At 42.5% G+C, this 21,566-nt stretch overlaps 1 protein-coding gene across 10 annotated transcripts in view; it reads right to left on the minus strand.

The window, feature by feature from the left end:
• Positions 1-21,566, minus strand: part of LOC104930679 (ankyrin repeat and SAM domain-containing protein 1A) — a 76,634-nt gene that overhangs the window by 19,164 nt on the left and 35,904 nt on the right. For 6 of the 10 annotated variants that reach the window (XR_003462207.1, XM_019257982.2, XM_019257981.2 and 3 more), the window contains 11 exons: positions 20,910-20,985; positions 20,720-20,821; positions 20,533-20,619; positions 20,253-20,416; positions 19,935-19,985; positions 19,293-19,407; positions 18,418-18,461; positions 17,642-17,735; positions 13,792-14,297; positions 4,595-4,651; positions 3,167-3,236 (listed from right to left, as the gene is read on the minus strand). Coding sequence is in view for 9 of the 10 variants with exons in the window: in XM_019257982.2 (XP_019113527.1) it covers positions 3,167-3,236; positions 4,595-4,651; positions 13,792-14,297; positions 17,642-17,735; positions 18,418-18,461; positions 19,293-19,407; positions 19,935-19,985; positions 20,253-20,416; positions 20,533-20,619; positions 20,720-20,821; positions 20,910-20,985 (1,366 nt within the window). In the remaining variant the exon portion in view is untranslated. Of the gene's footprint in view, positions 1-3,166; positions 3,237-4,594; positions 4,652-13,791; positions 14,298-14,789; positions 14,998-17,364; positions 17,577-17,641; positions 17,736-18,417; positions 18,462-19,292; positions 19,408-19,934; positions 19,986-20,252; positions 20,417-20,532; positions 20,620-20,719; positions 20,822-20,909; positions 20,986-21,566 lie in introns of those variants that run through there. The other 4 variants (XM_019257984.2, XM_019257985.2, XM_027277253.1 and 1 more) reach the window with 4 other exon arrangements.

Consider the following 21,566-nt stretch of genomic DNA (forward strand, 5'->3'; position numbering starts at 1 on the left):
TGGGAAGATGCCAAAAAAATGCATTTATAATCAACAAGAAGCGGTCTCACAGTTCATATCCAAAATTAAAAATGTCCCATGTAAGGAGGTAGCATTTTCTGTGCAAAAATAAAAAGCTTGCAGCTGATTTAATTAGGCTGTTGTTTTGTAATGAAGAGAAAGTCAGTGACGCGAGATGAGGAGAGCAGCAGTTCCTAACGGTGTTATCTTTTCCCCCCAGGTAATGTGTTTCAGCCACGTGAGTTTCTTTGGAAACTTGTAGTGAAGACGCAGGAGACACTTACCAAACAGACTCATCCCTTATCCAGCTCAGCATATAATCCACCGCGCACAGTGCGGACAGGAATCTACATAAGCACATGACGGTGTTGTGCATGCAAAATATTAGCAGTATAAGTTTGCAGCAGGGACGGACAGAAACCTGCGACATGAAAGCCACGAGATTAATTGAGGAAAAACGCAGCACTGACAGCTGTCAGCAGCCTGAGCCAAGAGGAGCCTAACATGTACAAGGACGGATGACTGCCTCTGCTCCAGTGAACATACTGTTTTATTTGATCTCGCTTTCATAACAAAAAAATATATTTTCTATGATGGGTCAGTTACTGAACTCATAATTTAATAACTACATCTCAAATACAGGTAAAAGTTAACAGAGCGAATCATATTTCTGCTCATAAGAAAGAGTTAGAAAGACTAGATTTGTGTTACCTGGTGACAATAATGTAGAAATATAATAACCTTAAGTGAAATTCATGTGTTAAATACACATTTTAAAGCTTATTTTCCTCCTCCTTGTCGCTGCTCTCATCCATATATTCAACTTGATATGACACCAATCCTGTTTTCCCACGTCATAAATCCCATTTTAGTCACTCCAGAAGCTTAAAAATATGTCAAGGATGAAAAAAAATAAAAAAAATCCAGTCAAGGATCCAATCAGCTACTTCAAAGACCACTTTTGTAATAACTGATGGACTCCTCTGCAGGCAAAACTGTAGTCCGCTTCAGGCTGAAGGAGCGCACCACCTAATCCGGATACAGATGCTGAGGTGGCGTCCTTCTATTGTCCTGGCTGTTCACAAATCTGCTGCCTGCCTCTCTCCTCCTTTACTCACTCTCTCTCCTATCTCTCCCCTCATTGCATGCGCTTCTCCCCTCCCCTCCTCTCCTCTCCTCCCCCCTCTCTCTGAAACACTGCAGGTGGCTGCTCTTTGCTAGTGCGAGCCAGTGCGAGCTACCTTTTCAGCTACAGACCTCCCACCGTTCATTACTTGCATTTTTTCTGGAGTTTCTTTCCAGCTTCTGTATTTTAAAGCCTTTTCTTTTCTAGCAGTTTCCTCCACCGTGTCTTTCACTTTGATGTAGAAGTCAATCAGTAGAGAGGAGAAAAGTACAAGAAACCGCAAGGCACAGAGCCAATCAGCTGGAGACATCGGGGCTCTCCAGTCAACACTCAAAGGATGCAAACACCGGAGTGAATCTCCAGCGAGTGCCTTGATGGCCCCCTGACAGCAGCTTAATTGAAATAGAGCTGTGGGCATGATGGCTATGAGATTGAGGCTCTCACGTACACAGAAGAGTGGATTCAGACTTTAGAGCATGTTCAGACCAGACAGCCAGTGATGGGGAGCCAACTACTTCACTGCAGTGGTCTCAGCTTTCCTCAAGTCTACAAAGCAAAATGAGCTCATCCCCTGACATGCGTGCTGGTTAATATTTAAACAGCTTGCTTCAGTGCAGGACATAACAAACATGGGGTAAAATAAGAAGAAGGGCAACTTTGTACATAAGCATAAGCTGTGGTGGAAATGCAAAGCATTGGTCAAATATATTAAAGTGTGGTTACGGCACTTTAAACTGCAAGTGAATGTTGAATAATGTGAACGCTGTGAGTCGATTGTTTTGGGTTTGCTGCTACCTTCCCCGGGCACTATCCGTCAACCCAGACGACAGGCTTTTGAAAAGCCTGAAGAATAACAGGGGAGCAGGTACAGAATCCTTAACACAAAGACATAACGTTATAGAGCAAGAATAAATGTGTGTTCTTAAGAAAAAAGTGTTATTGACCACCCAGCCAAATTTGAATGATAAAAAAATAGACATGTTTATGAAATGAGGTGTCAAAATCAGGTAAAAAATTAGCAGTATTCTCAGCTCCAGGACTGTGGGGGCGTGTCCGCTGAATGTGCTGGAGCCACGCCCACTCGTGGGAGCAGTCAAGCAGCTATTTTGAAGCAACTGAAACGTGTCAGATGAGTTCAGAAAATGACATGACTAACTTTGAAACACTCCGAGTGTGATGAATTATTCTCTATCTCTCTGCTAGGGGTGCAGGGGTATGCTCAGGGTGGCCTCAGTGTGTCATCGAGCCACCCTTTAAGGACCGCCCACAAAATCCTGGACTCCACATTTCAGTTATATATCGTTCAAAGTCTTTTCACATGTTTTCAGCAACTATTTTCCAACAAATTTAAAAAATCTTGAAAGAAATCTCTTTACACAGACTAGGAAAAGGGACTCAAAAGTATTGTTTTACCTGTCGATTCCTTTCCTCGTCTGCTCTATTAAAACAGACCAGCTGTCTACCCACATTATACTCTGTCCCCAATTCTCTGTTGTTAACTGTGCAATTTGTTTTTTCGAGTGCCTCCTTCATTGACCATGTGTCCCAGGCACCTGTTTGATTTCCCTCGATGACACTAATACAGATCAAATTACCCGAAGGATGATTGCAAGACTAAACCAAGCAAGTATGGTGTATAGTACAAAGTGTGAGGTATTGAGACCACAACAATAAACCCATGCCTGACACTTAGAAAGGATGCTGAAAGCTTTTGAGGGAATGCCTGCAAAGAAATGCATTGTAAATCTGCACAACGAAATCTCTGCCTACAGCCAAATATGTAATTTAGGATTTTTGCATTCAAACCTGGAGGGCTCGCAGAAAGATAAATAATGCAACAATGGTGAAATCTATTACAGAGGTGAGTAAAACATAAAAAGCACTGAGATCTAAAGAAAAAGTTCACTCTTCTTCCCCCTCAAATTATTTGCTTTAAATTGCTAATTCATTCTTGCATTTGACATAGCACACCCCTGTTTCTAGGTGTTGACCTCTAATTAAGATTTAACAGCATTAAAAAGGCAGTAATGATGACTCTACCTGGTGTAGCGTATTGCTGATCTCTGGAGAAATCGATGCCAGCGCCAATCAGTGTCATGATCTTCTCGATCTGAGGACACGAACAGAAGAGAGAGAGAGATAAGAACCCGGTGGAGTCGTCGTAGTTTAGCCTCCACCTCTCACCAGCAAACATACAAAGAAATGGCCCCATGCCTAAACAATAAAACCACCAAACCTTACAGTCAGCCCCTGGAAAAGCAAAAGACAGCATTGGCGGTACCTTGACTGAGAGAATAGTCAGTCACAGTGGTTTTATTATGACACATAAATAACATTTTTTGAAGGGCATCTTAAGCAACTGCACCATGGTTGATTGCCTTTATATCTCATTTATGGCCACGGCATTACAGTCATTTCTCTTGGCTGCCGGTAGCGGAGTCTCATCTGCTGCCTGCAGCCAAAACAATACTGATTTACACAGACGGTCTGATGTAAATGATCACAGAGGAAAAAGTTTTGTCGGAAGGCAAACAAGCGAAGAGGAATAATGTCAGGTTATAATGCTTTTCATATTTTAGAAAGCAGCTTAAACTCTTGGTGTCATAATGTTAGTTCCAATACAAACACTTTTGCCTGTTTTTTCAAGGCTCTTAACACAAAGCATAGAATTATATATATAGAAAAACTGTAAAGAAGCCCAGATTCCCATGTTTATGTTCAATAATGTCATGCATCTCTACAGAATGCATGCATGTAATATCCCTCAAATGCATTCATGAAAGCACTGATGCAGCAGACGGCCACTGAGCTGCAATATTACACCCATCGAGGTACAGAACCCCCCCTTTCAAACAACCCAGAGCATGCATAGTCTGGTGAAATGAAAAGGTAGAGGCTGACAGCGCTGTCACACCTGTCAGGTGCCGTCACTCCAACTCTGTCTTTACTGTGCCTTCTTGGATTATTTTATCTGAAAGCTTGCCACATGTCCTTGCTGCTGCTCTAAAAAGCCTACAGATGGGTTATCTGTCCCTCTTAATTTAATTATTTAAAAAGGCAATAAAGTGCCATCAGGAGACCAAAGTCAACATTTGTTAGGTTCTCATTCTATCTTTCTGCATGGATGTGCAGTGGTGATGGTATATAAGTGGAAAAAGAAAAAGTCAGTCAGATGAGCAGAGACAGAAATCGAAATTTAAAGAACAATGCATCAAATTCTGACAATATTCTTCAGTCAGACTGGATTTTAATAGTAAATTAAAGCTTCTAAAGTCACTTAGAAGAAGAAATGAATAATCACTGAGATTATATCATTCCAAAAAGGGTTCATGAAACCTGAAAGGATCCCATCTACTTCTACAAAGAATGCTCCAGGAACAGGACAGACCCCAAACCTGCAAACCCTCCCCCACAAAAAAAAAAAAAAAAAAGGACCAGGAGATATTTATATGAAAGTGGATGTCTTACGCTGTCATAGGATTTAGATCTTCGTTGTTTTGTGGTGGAAGACGTCATCTGTGTCTGCTAAGAGAAAGTTGAGGTTTTTGTTCAGGGTTTTGTTTTTGCCTTCTTTCTGTGCGTCTGTGTACACTATGTCAGATATTCTCTCATTTTCTATAAAACATCCCCGAAGCAGCTTATAAAAAGAAGACATTAAACTGAATGTTACTGTGCAAACTGTGCATAGGCAGTGTGTGAAGAGGATGCCATTGAAGAACCTGAATATAACTTCTGTGCTGCAGTACTGTATATAGTACATTACATCACTCTTTTACACTGACATTTCTTTTAGTTTCATGCTCGACTTTAATCTGGAAAAATGCCTATTTTCTAGCAAGGAAAGGAGGAAAAGGTGCGAGACAAAGGCCAGTTGGAGGATCAAATTAGTTTAGTTATCTATCTGCCCATTGTTACTCCTCTATACCGTTGATAAAAATACTGCATATTGACCAGATGGTAGATTAATCACTCAGGCTTGACAAATAACCTCCATCGCTCAGCACCACATGGTCACTACATCAGTCATTATACATGAATGTCGATTGCGAGTTAGCAGCATTTTTCTTCTACCTGAGCAAAGACTGAAATGAGTCAGCAGAAATAAGTGGCTCCTGTTGAGATGTATGAGAGTGCCTCAGCGTGCGTCAGAGGTTTTATTGTATTTTAGAGATAAGAGCACTGGATTTAACCAAACATGAAATATTATCCACGTACTTTGGAGAAGATGGTAAAAAAAACAATAAGTATCAGCATTTCCTGTGGCAGATAATAAAACAAAATAAGCACATGAGATGTATCATGTTATGTCTGAGTTTTTCCATAGACTGTACTAACTATGCTGTACTAAGAGCAGGCAGATGTGGGATAAATAGCTGGACGACAGGCAAGGCTGAGCTTCACTATTTGAGGAATGATGGCTGACGCTGACTGAATAGTTGGCGCTCTAATTTGGCATCAGATGTTACTGGCTATTGCTTCTCTTCGCCTTCCAAATTAAAAGGAATAGTTTGACACTTTAAAGGATGTGACTATATGAAGAATACGCCTTCTGCATTACTGCAGAGAGTTGAGATGAGAAGAGTGATAGCTCTGTCATGTCTGTACAGCATAGCTTAGCACAAAGACTAGAAATGAAAGGAAACACGGTAGCCTAGCTCTGCCCAAAGGTAATAACACTTACCTACTAACAAGACTAAAGTGTGAGAGAGATAAACTGATCATAAATCTATTAAAATAATAAATTACTGGATGGTCTTTATGCAACCCTAAGCGAATCTACCTGCTGTTTGTAGGTTCATGTTTACGCTACAGACATAAGAGCAGTATTTATCTTTGCCAAAGTTTCAAACTGTACTTTAAACCTGCAATGACTGATTTTTTTGGCCACTTGTGCATCATATGATGAAGTTGTTAGCAAACTCACAGGTTATGTAACAGCATTAATCATTCATTAAGAGCTATGTTTCTGGCCAACTAACAAATGTAAGTCTAAAATTTGCTCTGTTTTTTGGGGGAGATGCCTCTCAAACTTCTAGATGCGCCCATATGTTCACTGGCCAGTCTTTCCACGCTCTGGTGTTGAGTCAGTAGCCAGCTTCATGCTGTGGCCAAAAACACAGAATGAACCAAAACATTAAAGTTATAGACTAGACGGCTAAACAGCGAGCTGAAACCTGGCACGAAGCTCCATGAACTCGACAGGAGCTGCAGATTTAAATGATAATTCTCTGCAGGTTTATCACTACGTGTGACCCTTTCCCATTGTCACAATTTTCCGCTGATCATATGATTTTGTTATGATACAAATATGGATTATAGCTGGTTTAAGAATTCATGTTTCCATTACATTACATTACATTGCATTTAGCAGACGCTTTTATCCAAAGCGACTTACAGAGGAGTGCTATCAGTGCTATCAGTGAAAAAAAAACTGAATAATATACAACAGCATGAATAATAAAATGTTTCTCTCTGCATCAAGGTAGCTGACATTTCTCCAGCTGAGATGGTAAAGTTAAAACTCAAACTACTGGCTGCTGAAAGTGTGTTTAGCTCGGCGTCTCACGTTTTTGAATTGATTACAAAGTCTGAACATGTCACATTTGTGTTGCTCTTGTAATAACCTAAATTATTAGCCCACAGCAGGACAGAGCCAATTAGAAAGCCGCTGATGAATTCCGGTATTAATCAGGGGTCCAATATGTAAAATCACACACACGCAGAGCTGCTGTAGCTCCTGGTATAATGAGGACAGGGGCAGTGCTCTCGTCTCATAAAGAGGCCGAGGTGAAGGGAGGATAATGACCCCGTCAGTGGCATCGCTCCCCCAGCAATGAGCAGAAGGGGGAAAATAAGGAGCTGTGATCTTGCCCTGACGTGCAATTCAACTCTCGAGTTATTTCTTTAGTTCGCAAGAGACAAGACATGCCTGTGTACTTTTAATCACTGAAGCAGTGATTATTATATTATGGCCCACCATCACAGTATCTGCAACAACCTGGATGCGTCGAGCAGTAGTGAATCAAAGAAATGAGAATGACTGGTCGCATTTTAAATGCTCACGCCAGCAGGGTCAGCATACCAAGCAGTTTTAAACACAATGCAAGATATGCATATGGATGAAAGAACAAAAACACAGAGCTGCATTCAATCTAGGTGTATCAGCTTTACTTGTCCATTATAATGGAAAAGGGAATACTAGCTAGTCCGAGGAGATTTAGGAGCAGCTACTGTGAAAGGCAGGTGTGATATAGTGTTGGAGTTAGGTAAATATATCCTTATCAGGGGACACAGTCTAGTGATTTCCTCACGGTAAAACACATCCACAACAAGAAAAAGCCTCTGAATTTCATGGCCGGAGAGTGAGATGCTCGGCGCCATGAGAATTAATAGAAGACAGAGAGTGAGAGAGAAAGAGAGAGAGGAATGTGCTTTTGTGCGGCACGATCTAATCAATACAAGAGACCTGAAATGGAGAGGCGTCTATTGTGGGAGGGACTCCCTACGAGCAAGCAGATACAATGAGGAGGGTCAGAAGTCATCGGCGAGGTGCAGGGTCAACAGCTGAAGAGCTAGCAGTGATGAGAGATGGTCAGGGTGAGATTAAAGACACATGAACCCATTTATTCCGATTCTCACAGCAGGACTGCTTCTCCGGGATGACTGAGCAGAATAACTCGACTGCTATTTTACTGCGATTTCAAAAACAAAGTGTTCTTTCACTACCAGCCTTCAGACTCTCGAATAAAAATGCAACCAAAGCTCAGAGTGGGGAGTGTTGTTGTGGTGGTTGGAGACTAAAGCATGCCTGGCAGAGCTTGTTGAGGGTGAAAACAAAAAAAAAAGGCTGCTGCAAGAGAGAGTGTGCCCAAACTATCGGCCTCAAATTGGCAAGCTGGCAAGATAACTGTGCAGTGAATAGGCTTCAACAAGCACAAGCAACGTCTAAAGCAGGTGCCAACACCTCAATGCCACGGTGTGACAAAACACTGGCAGCACTCCAGTCAACATCCTCCTGAAATAGCTCAAAGTCATGCTTGTATTTTGAGTAGCATCCTCCCTTCGACGCAACTTCGAGACTTTGCAAGCTCATCCCTGAAGGATGTAGAACTCTTCAAAAAGGTTCAAACAGGTTGTGATCTTTTGCAGAACAGAAAAGGCAGCCCTTCTCTCCAGTGACTGGACCACAGGAGCTCTAAGCAGTGGCTACAGTCTACATGAGACTTCTCCATAATAAACAGCAAGGCCACTTTTATTCTCAGCGGAAAAAAATAAAAGCCAACTGCAAACCCACAATGAGTTCATAAACATGGCAACACAGTAAGAAAAAAGAACAAATGCTGCATGAATTGTCCTGTAGAATTTTAAAATACCACAGAGGATTTACTTTTTAAAGAACACACTCAAGGAGGACGATGTTGTTGAGGGAGAGGCTTGAGGATTTTTTCCCCATTCCATTGTGTCGTCTTTAGCAAATAAAGCAATGATCTTCAATCAGCACATACCAATCGAACCAGCTTGACGAGAAATATAATATCCAAAGAAAAAATGCTAGAAAGCATCAGTTATTTTCCCATTCAATTCATTCATGGCAGGTAGACAAGGATTAATGCGCCTACAGTGGAGCTACTGCCTGTAAGGGAATCAATACTCACAAAAGCTGGTTTCATAGTGGCTACTTGATCTGTGGAGTGCGACTTGAAAATGAAGAGTGAAAGAGTAAGAGTGAAATGGGGCTGAGCATGGCGGCCCTCTCCTTCTGTCCGTCTGTCTATACCTACAGCTCTCTGTCTCCCCTTTCTCTCCTCCCATCTGTGTGGCTCAGTTTGCTGGCCCACACAATGTGCCCCCCTTGGACTGTCATCTTCAGTCTGATTCCAAGGACCAAGAACTCACATTAGCATGCGCTTTACACTCCGGCACGTAAAGCACAAAAAAAGCACACACGCACACTCAAGAGCTCCTTAAATGGAGAGATACATAGGCCAAAATCTCATGCAAGTCAAATCTTGAAACCAGAGGCAGTGTATGCGAGGGTGTGTGTAGCTTGTGTGATATAAAGGAAAAAGGGGTGGGTTGGAGGACTAAAGCAGATATAGAATGAAAAAGGACGAGGGTGTGAGAACTGGAATATTTAGCAAACCAGATTTGAAAAAAGGGTGTGTGTGTGTATGCGTTCAGGGGGTGGGTTGGGTAATGTCCTGGGACCCCTCGTCCAAATGCTGTCACTCAGCTCGGTAGAGTATTCCAGAGCAGCCAGTCGTGCCCGGCAAGATGGCTGCATCTCAGAGAGAGAGAGAGCAACCGGCAAAGAAATCAGTGTGGAAGGAGCAACATGGGTCGAGGAGAAGGCGGCAGAGAGAGAACACAGAAGGGTGTTTTCAGTTTTCAGAGTACACTCTTCCAACATCATTAAAAAGAGTGCAGGCTAGGTTACGCCCAATCAAACTTTAACTACTTTCCCACACACACACACGAACACACTCACTCCCCCTTGTTTGCTATGCACTTTACATCGGTGGTGTGAATATTTCCATTTCAAGCAAATGGAGGGCTTATTCCTTAAAAAGAAGAGGGTAGGAAAGATTCGGGGGGGTGGGGGGCTTTCAGGAAAGAACTCCCAGGCATCCCAATCGCTATTCAAGTTAGAAGAAAAAGGCAAGTTCAGTTAACTATGGCTCCTAAATTGGATAAAAGAAATTGCCCTTCAAAAAGTAATATCTGCTTCAAGAGTCCTTAATAGCCAACCGAGGCATCTAATAAATATCTCATCACTGTAGACTGATTCAAAAATACCTCATCTCATTTGGCGGTGCAACCGCCGTAGATTGCAGCTCAATGTTTTACATTAGAAATTCTTTCTAGCTGCCACGCGTGAGTGTGAGATCTATTGGGTTTTGGCTGACAGGCCGCTTCACACACCAATACAGCCGCAATACGTACGCAGTTTGACAGCGAGCATGACGAGGACCCTGCGCATACATGAGATCCATTGTCCAAACACAATTTCATTTTGTGACCGACGGACAGAAAAGTAAATAAAATGAATTCCTGTGGGATGAATTAATAATTAAGAATGTACTGTGATGCTCTTTGCCAGCAACCTACTTTAGGGTTTCAAAGAAGCTATTTGGCATTCAGAAGAACTTAAATCTGGCCGGTTCACTCAGTAACAAACACCAGTATGGTGCACACAGTAAATGAGGCCATAGCCTGGAGTGTATCTCCTTTTCACTGATAGCATCTCTTCTTCCATTCGAGGCCAATAATACAACCTGGTCTCCTGTCTCATGGGATGGGGCATGCTTGTGCAAGAGGACAGCAGCGATAGATTTCTGTTTTGCCTCCTCCCCCTACAGCCTTTTTCTTTAAAAAAAAAAAAAAATCAGATCAATTCTCAAGCTCTGTTCGGTGCTTTTGTGTGGGAGCCCTGGGAGAAGAAAACTAGAAGAGCTACAGGATTATTATTACTGGCTGCTCAGGGCATCGCAGGAAGAGCAAGCAATCTCCAGTAACCAAGTAATGTCATGCCTGCCTTAATCCTGTCTCGTTCTCAGAGGACACATCCCTCAGATACAGTGTGAAGAGTTGAGATGTTCATTAAGCTGGATAATTAGACTGTACACTGACCACAGACTCTGAAACAGGAATTAAAAGATTCAAGTGTTCGCTTTTATTGACTTTATCACTCACAACGTTCTATAGTGAGATGATAATGTCTCAGGACTAGTTCCACTACGTCTCTATTAGATCATTCTCAGTGAATATTGTACGCAAATTCAAATAAATCCAAACTTTTGGAGCGTATTTGTGGTAGAGATGGAGCGATAAATCAACCAGACCGATATCAGCTTATGGCTTGATGTCATTTAGAGACAGTTAGTATCAGCATTACATAGTTTGTCCACCAGAGAGCACTGACATGTTGATTCAACTGTAAAATGACCACCTTAGTATATGTTGGTCACAAAGCCAACAAATGTGTTCGTTTATATGTTTTGTGTTCATGTTATAAAATATCAATATGAGTCTCCACCTCGACGATCTAAAGTTGGTTGGACTAGAATTTGTGACATTTGTTGACAAAATATTCAATTATAAGATTGCCTGTTTATAATAGTTAGAGCTTATATATATATATATATATATTATATATATATATATATATATATTATTATTATATATATTAATATTATATCTATGCAAACATAGTAGTTGAAACGGTACATTACTACTATTTTTAAAGCTGATACCGATATTGATACGATACAAATTTTGTTAACCACAAACCATAAAAAAAATGGTTCTCTAAATTTCTTATTTATTTTATTTTCAATAACTGTGACCAAGAAATTAGGACACGACATTCTATAGTTGAAAAATAAATCTGGCACTACTCTTGTCATTTACGGGCCGTACATGTTAATATAACTGCATTGAGATATTGGCCGATATAAAAATCTTAATCAAAAAATCCAAAGGATGGAGGAGTCTGTGGTATTACTTTGTATTAACCACTAGAATGGAGGTGATTTCTTTACCGTGGAATATTGAAGGTCAGTTTTTGTTAACTCTAGTCAAATACTACTTTCAATTTCCAGAGTGTCTCCTTGGCAGACTTTGACAAAACTATAAACTAAAAGTTATGTTGTTGATGTTTGCTAACGTCTGGTGAAAAAAATATTCTTTGTCGTGCTCACAGCCATAAAAATCTCAAAGACAAGGTTACACTGACTGTACACGAGAATGAATGAGTCATGCTTTTCCAAACGCGTTGTGCTTTGCCTTCAGGCCAGAAAAAGTGTTTCTGAACTTTGACAAGCTCCTGTAAGACGCCGTATGTACCAGCCCCTCTACGTCTGAGGGCTGACGTGAGTCTTTCCAGATAGAAACAAACATCAGGTCAATTTGCTGTCATGCTTAAATGCCCCTCAAAGACAGACATTCTCATAGCCAACATGAATATGACAGTTATCAGCCTCCATGAGTGAGCACAGAACTGCAGTAACATCAACACAACAGCTGGCACATTTTATGGCGGCACGCAACTGAAAATAAATTATAGAGGACAATACATAATTCAGGTTTGTTGTGTAGCCCCGATATACACATTGAGCTTAACGATTCCTAAAGGTAGAAAATCTCAGCACACCACAGTCTAATAACTGTATCAGTCATGCTAGTCAACAACCTATCAGATTTTTTGGAGAGATATTTTGTTTTTTTATTTGCCCGTATAGAATTACGCTCCACAAATCAGGCCACTGACGGCATCCGAACACCTTAGAGGTTAGGAGAGGTGATCAAATAAAGCAGACGACTCCGACCACCTGCATACAAAGTGCGGGCCCAAAGTGGTCCAAGTTATCGACCTTTCGAAGCCGCTATTAGCTCAGCTCACCTCGGCTGTTCTGATAGGGTCATGTAAAAAGGAACACTAGGCAGCAACACGATCTCCTCACTGAGGAGAGAAAGCATTAGCGGTGTCATCCGAGCCCCGTGATTTCATAAATGCAACTTGTAAAATCGTCCCCTCGTGGGCCAAGGCCTTCACTATGATACAGCAGTGTTGGAAACTTGTAAAGGAGATGTTCTCAACGGGAGAAAACAGGAGCAGAATACTAACAAAGCAAGGGGAGATTTACTAAGTGGATGGCTTATTCCAACGCTTTATTGAGAAAGCTTGGAGGATATCGTTAATCCCAGTAACAATACAAGGATTGTTGTAGGAGAAGGGTGAAAGAGCATAAAGAGGAAACCATGTTAATTACTCAGGCTTGTATGACTGTATACCTTCACTCATTCACTGTTACATTCTCTAATCTCACAGTTCATAAATATTAATATAATGTTAAAAAATATGCTGACCTAACTATGTGAGGAGGATTTTTTGAGAAACCCTTTTTTTTTTATCTTGGATGAATCTTGTTCATTGCTGTGTTTTGTGTGTGTGTTGTGTTTGTATCATGGCTCGTCTTCAGAGATTCAGGTTTGCTTTCTGAAGCTTTAGCAAGAAGACAGGAGACAACAGCTGAAGTGAGACAGATCCACGGCTCGTTTGTTCTCTCTTGAATTTCCAAATCTCAGTCTCTTGTCTCACTCTGAGCTGTTTCAGCCTCGTCTTCTCGTCTCCTCTAATCTCTTCTCTCTGTGGCACGACTCAGCTCTTCGACTCAGCTCTATCTATGTTCCAGACAAAGCATTAAAGTGCTGAATGGATGGGGTATATATTTAGTTATGAATATCTGCTGTGATGACAGTGGCAGGATTGAGATAATAAAAAAATACACCCATATAAGGCAGAGTAAATACGTCGATTTTGGTAGCACATAAAGCAGAAAAAAAATCTAAATTCTTTCACTGTTTACATGCACAAACATGTTTTCTATCACCGTCAGCTCAGATTGCACAGCGTTCCTGTCAGGACAACAGGTGGGCTTTGAGTTGACAGAACAAGAAGCGAGAAAGGTGTTTACATTTGATACTACGGCTGCAGCACAAGTTGACTTAGGCCTAACAAGAAGATACAAGATACTAGACAACATATGTTTGGATTCATGCCCTACATCTGCCGCTATTGTTTTTCTATCTTGTAGCTGAGTTATTGAAAACACTTTTTGCTTTTTGCATCTATGAATACTGACCCGATGAGACCAAACACTTACCTCATCCCATTCTGAGGTGAAAGAAGGAGACTTCTCAAGCCTCTTCTTGCCAGTGCTACAGTTAGATACAGACTCGCTACGGTTTCCTAGTCCTCCTTCCTCCTCACTAGGAGGAGACACGAGCAAGTCAGAGTCAGACTTGGAGAGGCTGCGTGCCAGCTTCAGATCCCCAGGAGGGCGCATCCTGACGGCAGACACTGCCCCGGCTCCTGAGTCTCTGGGCTCCTTGTTCACAGTTGCATAAATTGCTTTTGGGTCACAGTCTGTTAGGATGGCGGCCATGCTGGGACGGCTGGGTGGCAGTGTCGCTGCGGCTGCTGCTGCTGCTACTTCCTCCTTTACTTTGGTGGGTTTTCTTGATTCTGACTGGCTCTGGCTGGGCGGCTGAGCACCTGGAAGCCTGAAAGGCTCGTCGCGGCAGTCGAAGACTGGGGAGGATCCGTGCAAGAGGCCAGTGAACTGCTCCGGGACACCTGCTCCTTGATCCTGGCTGAGCTGGGAGATATCTGGAGAAAGAGACAAAGAAAAGGCAAAGTCAGTGAAGAAATAGAGTAGGTTTTTGAGAGTTGGAAAGTGGACCTCTAACTGAGGGGGCAGATCCTTAGAGCAAGGCTAATAAGAAACCGCCCACACAAGCCCAGAAACAGATCTGTAATTGTTTCCTACCAGGAGTGACGGAGAGAAAAAGAGGGAGAGAAGGAGTAGAGAAGGCGTATGTTGGCTGGAGAAATAACAGAATTCCAAACCCAGCTTGCAGCCGTCTGACGACTATCTGCTGGTGCCTGCTGCATGTATTTTATAACAGGGAGCTGAAGTTAGTCGACTTTGTGACTAGGTTCAAGCTCCCTGTCTGTTCAGGCCATTCCCCCCTCCAAAATGACACACTAGAAAATACCCCGAAGCTTTTGAATAAACATTCACATAATTACAACTGCCAGCCAGGTCACAGCAAACACATAAGGAGACTCCGAAATATCATCAAGAGGAGTGAAACTTACATCGACGCCTCCTCCAATGAAAACAACTCCTTAACTGAATGGCAAGCGCAATTAAAAGAAATTAGATTTTCCTCCTGCCTCTCCCGGCGGAATTAGTGCCACATAAGCCTCTTTTCCACAAACAAATGAGCCGTGGGATGACAGTGCATAGTCCTGTACTTCCTTTTGCACTCTCGTGATGTGTGTTGTTGTCTGCTGTGTGACCAGCAGCCCTCTGTGTGTTTTCTAGCTTCTAATTCTAGACCCTAATGGTGGCTCAGGAATGGAAATTTGAATCACCCTATCCTCCTGCAGTCAGACTCCTGATAATTAGCCCTGTGACACATGGAGAAGGAGTGTGTGTGTGTGTGTGTGTGTGTGTGTGTGTGTGTGTGGACTGTCTCTGCCAGGGTGACAGGGTCAGGGTGTTTGGTGACAGGGAATCTGGGTCAGTGACACCACAGGAAAAGTAGTGACCTGTTGCAACACTTTGTTTGTCCTTCACAGAAGAATTTTACCAGACGTTGCTGCTAACAGTTTGCAGGCTGCCATAGATCTGTTATCTCTTAACCTGCTGTTCAAAGACTCAAAACATGAAAAGAGCCGGTTATGGAGGCGTCATATCTACAAAATACAACAGGAGGAAGCGTACCACTCAACCATTTGACACAAAAACTCCCTCTGACTCTGGGGGGGGGGTGTTTGTGTGTGTAATGAGGGGTGAGTGAATGTACTGTGCACATATGTCAGGATCACAGCCAAAAACACCCACCCTTCTCCCTGGCAGCTAGGGAGCATGCACGCCCAATGAGCACATCAGTGCGGTTCCAACAATCTCACGTGGTGTTAACCCTTGACAGCCACTGCTCACGCAGTTCTATGCTGGTAAAATGTGCACACAGACTCAATCTGGTGTTATTGTAGCCCCTGCGGATGGGTGAGGTCACCGGAGGAGGTGTGGATGTGTGTTTCATTTGGCAAGGATAGCTCCATATCTTACTAATGATGTCATGTTTTTTATGCAGACGCTGCAGTGCCGGTTTCTGGCTGTCAATCCACCATCTACATAATCCAAAGACAGTCCATGCTCTGCCTGTGGAAACTCTGCTCTGTTTTTGTTGCATATTTAAAAACACATTTTTAACTCTCGGTCATGTACTCCAGGAATTCAATAAGAAACCGAAGGAAATCTTATTGATATTTGGAGATTTACAGTAAGGCGAGTAAACAAATATGTCTATTGACAGCGCCAGTCAATAAAGAACAATTGTCCCTGTTATACGTATCATGCACTGTACATGACATCATGTAAAAAGGCACCGAGTGCATGAGTAGAAGTGATGTTGCAACCACTCATGCATCTCGTTAAAGCAATGATTCTAAAAATCTGGAGTCAATTTTATGCTTACTGTTTATGTAATGTGCTGGTTGTAATATGTGCCAAATCTGCCAAACAGGTGCTTTCCATCTTTAGCCTCTCTGTCTCCATCTCATAACAACAATACAAGGAACTTTTTGGGTGTTAGAGGAAAGTGAAACTGTAAAAGCTGCACATTCTTATAAGTGGAATAGATAGTTTGAAACAAATATTTCTAGATTTGCTTCTTCCCTGGCGCTGTTTATGACTGTGTACTATGGATTTACACTTGTACATTATCCGTGGCAGATCATAGGATGTTGCTGTTCATGAAAAATATCCCCTCGGAAACCCTATAAAACACAACACGGGTGGAAATCTGTTGGGGGGAAACACTATATTCCTGCTAAGAACAGCAATGTGTTGTGACAGATGATAAACACCTTGGTATCACGAAAGCAGGAGGCATAACTTGCTGATGTGCAGAACAGAAATACAAACAGAAAAGTAGTTTTTAAAATATATAAACAAAACTTGTGGTTTCTGTGGCTTTAAAAAGGGAAAGGAGGTTATAACTTGAGAGATGCTACAGTAAGGACAATAAGTGAGGAAAAGGGGGAAGAAGAAGTGTTTCATATTTCGCTCCTCAAAAACTCACATCTTCTTGGGTCCTGAGGCAAAATATCAATATTAATGTTTAAACTCATCTGAGGATGTTTTGGAAAAAAGATGGCAAGATATATTTTTTTTAATTTAAGATACATGTCAGATCCTGCTTGTCAAAACAATCTTTTGTAGGCTGTTAGTAATAATTAAAAAACAATAAAAAAGGAAACACTATCCGTTTGACCTATAACACTGATGTTTCTTCAGCGCATCTATAAATTATTTTAGGACACAACCACAGTTGTGTCCTAAAATAATTAAACAAGCATCCCAAAAGAAAAAAACAACCAGTTCCTGCTATAAACAGCACCATCAAACAAGCTTGCCCACCATGCGTCGTCTAAAGTTCCTTTTGCAAATATGCTCTAAAAATAATTATTCAATAAAGACGTGTGACAGCACAAAAGCCAGAGGCCATGCTCCTTACCTCCGCTCCATTTTTTTTTTTTTTTTTTTTACAGGATGACGCGGCATATCCAGCTTTAAGCGGGACGTGAATCAGAGATAGGAATGTCACAATCTGACCAAGAATACTGTTTCATATTGGAAATGAAACGAGTCTTGCCCACATACCAGGGAATGTCAATCAGCCTTCGCCCGCCGAGCCAAATCCTGCTCTGCTGCTGGAGAATGCCAGTCATGCATTCCCTGGCAGCGCTAATCCAAGCCAGTCCATCTCCATCTCACCCTGCAAACTCAAATGCATTTCTACCATTTCATTGACATGCTTGGCTTGTCTTTTTTCCAAGTCTGATCCTTCCAGTCCATATTCTCTTCACCCTCACAGCGGTGCCAGCAGCAGTTGTTCCTTATTAGGTTACTAAAATCTGAGCGCTGTGGTCAAACTCACCTCCTGGCACCTGTGGGCCCGCCCGTCCAGGAGGGTGCAGAGTGTCTTTCGTCTTGCTTGGGGCTCTGAGGTCGTTTGGGGCAGTGGGTTTACGCTGAAGCGGGACAGGAGAGAAGAGAAAAGAGTTTTCTCACAACTGCCAATTGAAATGCACAAATCCTAATCATATCATCATCTGCAGTCAACCAATTAATAACCAAGGCTAATTATTAAGCTCGCTTAAGAAAAAACGAAAATGCCATTCGATTGTTCCCCTACAGCAGCCGTGATGTGGCTCAGCTCACAAGGCTGTAGATTAGAAGACAGGGGACACTACGCTGCTCATTTATTATGATTAGGCAGCTGAGGAGCACAGCTAATCCAATGAAAGCTTAAAATAAAAGATGTGAGCAGATATTGTGGGCAGCAGGTGAGGTTGCACGTGGGTGGCAGCGATAATAAAAGCCACTAACTGGATGATAAATTGAAAAGGACAATAAAATAAGATATGATAGGACAATAAATAAAGCGAGGTGAGGTTTTTTAACGGGGGCCAGTTTGAAGACAGCTGCTGCCTTCTGCTGACATATGACTCAATCTGTGACTGTGATCTTAAGCTGCTGTGGTCATATGGTCATGCTGCAGGGATAATGTTCTCTGACTGTCAAAAGTACATCCATATGTTTTTAATATCACTTGCGCACGCAGAGGCAACTGACAGGCATTCAAAAATTTGATAATTTTAGCCGTAACTCTTCCATCAAACCTATCGCTGAATGTAAAGGTGTTGTATTTACCTGAGGTAGGACACTATCGGAAGACTGTGTAGTGGTGTTCTCATCTAAGGAGATAGAAAATAGGGAGTTAGGACACATGATGAAAGATTTAGGTCGATTCAGCATTCAATCACTCAGCATATCTTCAGAGTAATGGATGAGGTATTGCCACTTTTGATTGTCAGGAGACACATCAAAAGTGTATTATGCATGGCAGCATATGAGGCTACAAGTTGGGCAGACTTTAGATAAATCTGCCTGCCGTTTAAGCAGCGCCGGGCATGCGGACATGATAAAGCAATTTTAAAACAGATGGAAAACCAATCGTTTCACATTTCTGTCCGACTAAAGAGTGGAAGCAAAACCGTAAAGAATCCCCCTTTCTTTTTCTTTTTTTTCAAACACCATCATTTATCCACATAGGGGGAGGCATGATGACATCAGCGATTAAACTCCAGCCCTTCAGCTCAGTGAGGTTTTCTAATGGTGCCAGTGAAGCTGACTAAGATGGAAGGCCCCCGGGGGGAGCGATGGTTTTAAAACATCTACATCAACAGCTAGAGATCCAAATGGCCTCCTAATGTAATCCCATTTAATCCAATTACACGCAGTGCCATTCATCAGCCACAACTGAAAAGGAGGGGAGTCCTGCTCATGAGCGAGAGGCGCACACACGACATGGCATGAGGTTGACCATGTGTGTGTTGGCTCTCTTGCTGTTTAGGATAGGAATGATGATTCAGACAGCTCAGACAGCATCAGTGGAGTTTTAAGGGTATTTTGGAAAAAGGATCCCAGCTCTGCTATAATCCTGTCAGGAATGAGAGGTTACAAATATACAGTAAAGGGAACATCTCTTAAAAAACAAAGAAATACTTTTTTTTACACACATTTACCTTTATTGGATTGGGACTCTTGGCTGGGTGGTGGGACTTTGGTCTGTGCAGTCAGCAACAACTCATACGTGTGATCCTCCTCCTCCTCCATCGGCTTGCTATTAGTATACAGTGCCTGCAGAGAAGAATGAACCAAAGTGAGTGAGCAGAGGCGAGGAGTCAGCAAAGGTGTGAAGCACAATGGATATTTTTGGATCCAATATCTCCTTCATCACTTCAAATGGAAAACTGGAGAATGTTTTTGGTATAAAAAAACATCAACAAATGCCATAGATGAGGCCAGACATGATTTTTTAAAATCTTTTACGCTTCACTCTTTTTTAAACTCCCCTGCTGCCTGTAACCAACGCTGCCTTCAGATGAACATGTATTAAGAAGTTGTCTTATTTGAGCGGCGGCCGTAAAGAGAACGGTCGTGACGGGGGTCGTGTGAAGAGTGCTGGCTTTCCCAGCTGCAGATTATATTTTTTTCCCCCCCAACAGTCCCTGTGATGCTATTAGCAAAACCTCTCAGAGGGATTCACTTTTAAAAAGACGGTTGTACTGCCGTGGCTATCCTGAATCCTATCCTGTATGCTATCTGTGGCACTTGGTGGCGACAAGGCGTTTCTCCTGGCTTTATGATCTCAGCTTTGAGCTCACCTCTTCTTCATGACCAGGCCCAGGATGTGATGAGTGGACGGTGCGATCTTTCTGTAAATCATCAGGAAGATGAGATATAATAAATATACAGTTGCTAATCAAACTATTTTTTTGTTTATTGCAAGAACTAAGTTAAAGGATGCACTGCATATCTACTCCCTATAACACTGAGTGTTTTGCTAGAGGCCCAGTCATGTAGATAAAGGACCACTATCACCCTCTAGTGGGAGTTCTGCATTCCATCTCCCGTAAAAACCCTATTTTTGCCTGCATGTGTTTGTTTGTTTGTGTGTGGCTTTCAGTTCAACTGCTGCTGACCTTGCCGGCTTCACTATCCGGCCGTCCGGAGTCCCTGTCAGAGGACTTGCCGCTGGTGAGGCTGTCCAGAGAGTGGCAAGAGGTGGCTTCGAACAGAGCCTCGTACGGGCTCTCCTCCTCCGGGGCCAGCCCCGAGATCAACTCACTCACCTTCTCTAGATCGCCTTAAAAAGACAGATCAAGATGTACGTTAGATAAACAAATGAAAAATAATCCTCTGTTTCCTCTTTAAAGCTGCTTCAGCGCTACGATATTCTAATTAACATCTGACAAATTTTACCCTTTTTCCGTGGGCTGGGACTCTCCTGTGGCGGAGGGACTGGTGGAGGGGGAAGGTTAATGTCAGGGGGTTTTCCAGTCATGTGACCTGCAACAGGTAAACAGGAGATTGTATCACAGCTGGTTGATGTGAAATCAAGGAGATCACTTCTCACCGCAAGTCTTCTGTTCTCATTCTTAGTCCTCACCTAGGATGAGAGCAACTATCTCTCTGCTCTTCTGGGAGGGCATGTCCTTGACAGTGTCCAGCGCCGCCAGGCCCTTTTGATCGACGATGTTCACATCGATACCTGGCCGACGACAGAAAACAGCGCAGTGTTAGGCAGGGATTTTTTGGTAACTGCAGCAAGTGATTGAAACATGGACTGAAGTCCTGACCTGCACTGAGAAGTTTCTGTACCACATCTGCCTTCCCAAACAAGGCTGCTTCATGGAGGGCACTGCCTTTCTCCGTCTGAGCAGAAAAAGAACAGCAGAGTTGAGACAGACACCTCACAAATATGATTATTGTGAAAATGAAAGCACATTTGTTTCCCTTCTACTATTGGCAGACTGAGTTTAAACCTGTAGCTGTCCAGTCCCAGTAAAATAAACAGTGTATGGCGACTGTCGGATTTATGCCCGCCACCCAGTCCACTTCTCTACTGACAATTATGTGGTTGAAGAATCAAAGCAGATCATTTTCCAGCTCACGGGGCCATGTTAATTGAAACCTGCAGGATGCAAAACCTGAAGGACACTGGATATATACAACATCCTTGATTCAGAGGAAAGGAGGACAGAGTAAAGGAAAAAGTATCTCCAGACAGATGGATGGCACAGTTTGGTACAAAGTAAGCGCCATGGGGCCCACCAGGGGGAGCAAGCCTAGCTCTCCTTTGATACCACAACAGTTCTTTTGCAAACGGAGAGCTTAAGAGTTTTACATTTAATCTCATAGCTTTAGTAGGAAGTAGGGAGAGGAAATGCCGCAAGAACAGATTAGGTTACCCAACATGATTTGGGCCATGGCAGCATATTGAGAAACACTTGCAA

The sequence above is a fragment of the Larimichthys crocea genome, unplaced genomic scaffold, assembly GCF_000972845.2.
Source record: "Larimichthys crocea isolate SSNF unplaced genomic scaffold, L_crocea_2.0 scaffold97, whole genome shotgun sequence".
NCBI classification, from domain to species: Eukaryota; Metazoa; Chordata; class Actinopteri; family Sciaenidae; genus Larimichthys; species Larimichthys crocea.